At 40.8% G+C, this 4,600-nt stretch overlaps 1 protein-coding gene across 1 annotated transcript in view; it reads right to left on the minus strand.

Annotated features, from left to right (window-relative positions):
* Nucleotides 1-221: 221 nt before the first annotated feature.
* Nucleotides 222-4,600, minus strand: part of BRD3OS (BRD3 opposite strand) — a 5,148-nt gene continuing 769 nt past the window's right edge. Inside the window, exon 2 of the mRNA XM_027869646.1 lies at nucleotides 222-2,699. Coding sequence (XP_027725447.1) covers nucleotides 1,741-1,995 — 255 coding nt within the window. The 5' untranslated portion in view covers nucleotides 1,996-2,699 and the 3' untranslated portion in view covers nucleotides 222-1,740. The remainder of the gene's footprint in view (nucleotides 2,700-4,600) is intronic.

Consider the following 4,600-nt stretch of genomic DNA (forward strand, 5'->3'; position numbering starts at 1 on the left):
CAGTAGCTATGTGGCACAGTGGATTAGAGTGGCAGGCCTGGAGTCAGGAAGACCCATCTTTCTGAGTTCAAATCTGGCCTCAGATACTCACTAGCTAGGTGACCCTGGGTAAGTCACTTAACCCTGTTTGCCTAGTTTCCTCATCTGTAAAGTGAACTAGAGAAGAAAATAGCAAACTACTCCAGTATCTTTGCCAAGAAAACCACAAATGGGGTCACAAAGAGTAGGAAATGACTGAATAACAACAGTCACTGTCACTGCCCATCAATGTCCTATGGGACATATTGACTGTGTTCTGCAGACAAATCTGGATTTCAATGAGCTAAGCAAGCAGTACTGTACTACCACAAAGTAGCATGATTGAGCTGCACAGTCATGGAAAAGCCAATGACAAAGATAATAAATTGGCTTTGCCAGAGTCTGGAGAAAGATAGGGTTTGTAAATCAGGACAGGCCTTAATGGCAGCATCTGTCAATCTGGTGGACGTTTGAGATGAACCTACTTTTTTTTCTTGTAAATTAACCTAAATGTGTCTTAGGAAAATTCCTGTGTGTGGAAAATCAGGAATAAAAGTAACAATCACAAAGCCAACCTTAGAATCAAGGCCTATGGACTTCACATAACAGAATCATTATTGGTCCTTTGAGTTTTTTGCCAGACATCTAAAAGGGAGATTTATTTAGAAAAGAAACATCAGCTGTGACAGAACACATTTCCACATTTATGTAGCCAAGTAGAATTTAATTACAGCAGACAGCAAATCCATATAAAATGACTGATTACAGAAACTACCAATTTAGACCACCCATATCAGTATGTGTGCAAAACACAAAACCAAAAATACATTAAATACTGTAAATGATTGTGGAATGCAACATAGTATGCAAGAGGATACACTGAAACATTGTCAAAGAAGCTGTAAACCTACTTTGTTTAGTCATTCACATGATTAAAGTTTAACTCTAAATTCAGAGTCTGTCATAGTGTTTGAAAATGATGTTTCCTTAATGCTATTGTGAATGTGCTGGTGGACAAGCCCTAAGTGTATGACATACCACAACATAATACACATAATCATCACTTTGTTAGCGCAAGCAATCTCAATCACAAGTTAGAAATACCCAGGGTAACCAAATTCCTAATGGAATTATGGTGACATGTTGAAATTCAACTACAAAGCATAAACTTCCACTCTTATCTAGCTATTGATAGCACTGCATGTGAGGTGAAGTCCTCTGTTGTTTCTGATATCAGTACTCTCATTTACTAGGTAGAAATTGCATTTAAAAAACAAAACACAACAAAATCCCACGAACATGCCCTTCCAATGTTTCCTTTGTTGTAAATGGGCATTTTGCATGGATCTATTCAGAAGAACACAAGCTACTGTACAGTTGCCATAACAGCAAGGTTATGGTGTGACCAAATCCCTGTCAAGCAGCAGCACATCCTAGATTTCCATTTACATGGGATAGTCCAAATGTAGCCAATGGCCACCAGTTACTGTTTTATTTACCATTAGAGTTAAATTGTCCTGAGCATGCAGAAATCTATTTCATGCTTCCTCTCTTCTTCCAGATAACATTTTATGTTAGAAAAGTTGACCCTGGAGGGGCTAAATGTTCAAAAAATTCACCTCTGGCATGACGAGAAATAGATAGATAACATGACAGTTAAATGCAATCTCGGCTAATTCTCTCTTGATGCTTGGACTTAAGAATGAAGTATTCACATAAAAATTACATAATAGTGCAAAATTTCGACTGTCCAGTATCCCGAGAGACTTCAAGTTTGTTTTTGTCTCTTACTAATATGGCCTCATTTCCGTACTGTGAGTACCACATGCTCCGGCTCCTACTCAAGTAAGTCCCAGGGGGTACAGCTTCCAACTTTTGCTGCTGTTGCTGCCAGATAAGCAAGGAAGTGTCCCTGTAACGAAGCCGGGCATAGCTCTCAGATAAAGCTTTCTCAGCTAGAGGTACTCGCCCATTCATTCCTCCTCCCTATGTAAGAGAATCTGTTTACTTCCTCTGGGTTCTTCTGCACCTTGGTTACTTCACAGCAGACCACAAGTACCAAAGACCATTCATTCACTTATTTCACGAAACCAGGTAATCAGCATCCTGGATTCTTGGGCTTGAAGGTTATTGTTTATCTGTGTTTAAAAGCCACTTGCAAGTATGGCTACACCTTCTTGTAGACAAATATCCCCATGACAAGGGCTGGATCATGAGAGTGAAAAATGGGACGGAGTTTGTCCTTTCTAAGAAAAAGCAGCTACAGATTGTTGTTAACATCACAGACCTATCTACATGCAAGAAATACGATGTATCAAAATAACTGAGCCCTAGCCACAATCTTTTTGCTATAATGGTATACAATGTATTACGAACACTGTTAAATATATAAGAGGCAATGAATCTCATCTCCAGATTGGTCAGTACCTTAAGTAATGTTGAAACTCATCCTAAGTTATCTTATTTCCAAGGATGTATCTGGTCTCACTAAAAAACAAGTACATTTTACAACCTGAAATTAAATAAGCTCTTGAAACAACTCAACCCAAGTGTATCCAAAGATCTGCTGTTACCATCACATGTCAATGTTTCATTACATATGGTGGATTTGGAACTGGCTTTTCCTTTATGGTACAGACACCTTCAGAGGCAAATGGCTTTTTTTCAAGATGATCCTTTACCTAAAAGGAAATAAAAATTCCCATCATGTAGGTAAAAGGAAAATTGGTACATATTTGCAATCATGTTTACATGGAGTCATTTACAACATCCTCTCTATCTGCTCTAGGTCCAGTATCCCTTCCCTTCATTTTCCCCATAATCCTATCCCTCGCCTTCTTAAATTACTTGACTCCCCCATTTCCACACTACTTGTATACAGAACTCATTGTGTCCCTATCCTCTATATCCCATTTCCCCATTCCCTGTGTTCATTTTCCCATCCCCCAAGTTCTTTCATTGTTCATTCTCAGCTTGCCCACCCCATGTTACCATCCCTTCATGCCCTGTCTCTTTCCTCTATTCCCACCCTTATATCTTCTTTCTCATACCCCTTTGTTACATAAAATCACAGACCTATAGCTGCAAACAACCTTAGAGGACATCTAGTACAACTCCCTCATTTTTCAGAGGAAGCACTGAAGACTCAGAGAAGGAGGGGGAGGGACATGTGCTGTGGTCACACAAGATGGGTCAGCGATGAGATCTGAAATACTGTCCTCAACTCCAAATCTTGTGCTCTTTCTACCCTTTCACATTGTTTCCCAATGTTTCCATATCTTGTATAACCATCCCCCATAAGTCACTATCCTTCTAATAAATTCAACAAATATTTATTAAGTTCGTACTATGTTGAATGTACTTTGTTAAGGCATTCGGAACATAATGACAAAAACCAATGTCTTTTCTCAAAAGAGCTGACATTCTACTGAGGGGACAAAGCATGTATATAAGCAAGTAAATACAAATTAATTTCAAGAGAGAGTGTGTTAATAACAGAAGGGATCAGGATAGACTGCTAAGCCAAGCTTTGAAGGATGCTAGGGATTTGACAAGGTGGAAGTGAGGAGGAAGATGCAGGGGAACCAGATACAGAGGACCCCCTGTGCAAAGGAAGTGGGAAATGTCCTGTATGGAGAACAAGGAGTCAGTTAGTATGACTGGAACAGAGAAATGATGAAAAGTAATGTGAAATAAAAGTAGAAAGGTAGGTAAGAGTCATGGGGGGGGGGACTTTAAAACATCAGGCCTGAAGATTTTGCATTTCATCCTAGAGCCACTAAGAAGCTCTTGTGGATTTTTGCATAAGGAAGTGACAGGGTCAGAGCTAGGTTTAGGATTTTAGGTTTTGGCTTAAGGGCAGAAGACAGATTGAGATGGAAGAGCCTGGAAATTGGAGGCCAATTAGGAGGTTGTTGCACTAGTTTAAAGGAGAGGCACTAAGGGCTTGATACAGGGCAGGAGAGAAAGGAATGGGAGAGATGTTGGGGAGGAGGTACAATCAACAAGACTTGGTAACTGACTGACTGGATGGAGGGTAATGAAGAACAGGTGATGATTAAAGGGTGACTCTAAGGTTACAAATCTGGGTTATGGAAGGATAGCGGTTCCCTCAACAAATGTGGGGAAGCTAGAAGAGAGGTCAAGTTTGACCAAAATACTATGGGTTCTGTTTAAGATGTGTGGAAGTGGAAATGCCCATAGGATAATAGGATAAGTTGAGGAAATCCAGCAGAACTGGCAATCAAGGGAGAGATCAGGGCTGGGCATGTAGATGTGGGAGTCATCTGCAAGGAGATTTAACTGAACCCATGAGAGCTAAGGAGGTGAGAAGAAAAGCGAGAGATGAAGAGAAAAGAGAGAAAAAGAGGAGGGGAGGAGAGGAGATGGAGAGGAAAGGAGAAGAGAAGAGTGAAGAGAAGAATCGAGGGAAGGGGAGGAGAATAGAGGAGGAGAAAGGAGAGGAGGAAGGGGAAGTGAGAGGAGAGGGGACGAGAAGAGACAGCAGGGCAGGGAAGGGAAAGGAGAGAGGAGAGGGAAGGAAGGGAGGAGAATCGAGGGGGAGTGGGAAGGAAGAGGGGGG

The sequence above is a fragment of the Vombatus ursinus genome, unplaced genomic scaffold (assembly GCF_900497805.2).
Source record: "Vombatus ursinus unplaced genomic scaffold, bare-nosed wombat genome assembly UNPS02014793.1, whole genome shotgun sequence".
Classification (NCBI taxonomy): domain Eukaryota; kingdom Metazoa; phylum Chordata; class Mammalia; order Diprotodontia; family Vombatidae; genus Vombatus; species Vombatus ursinus.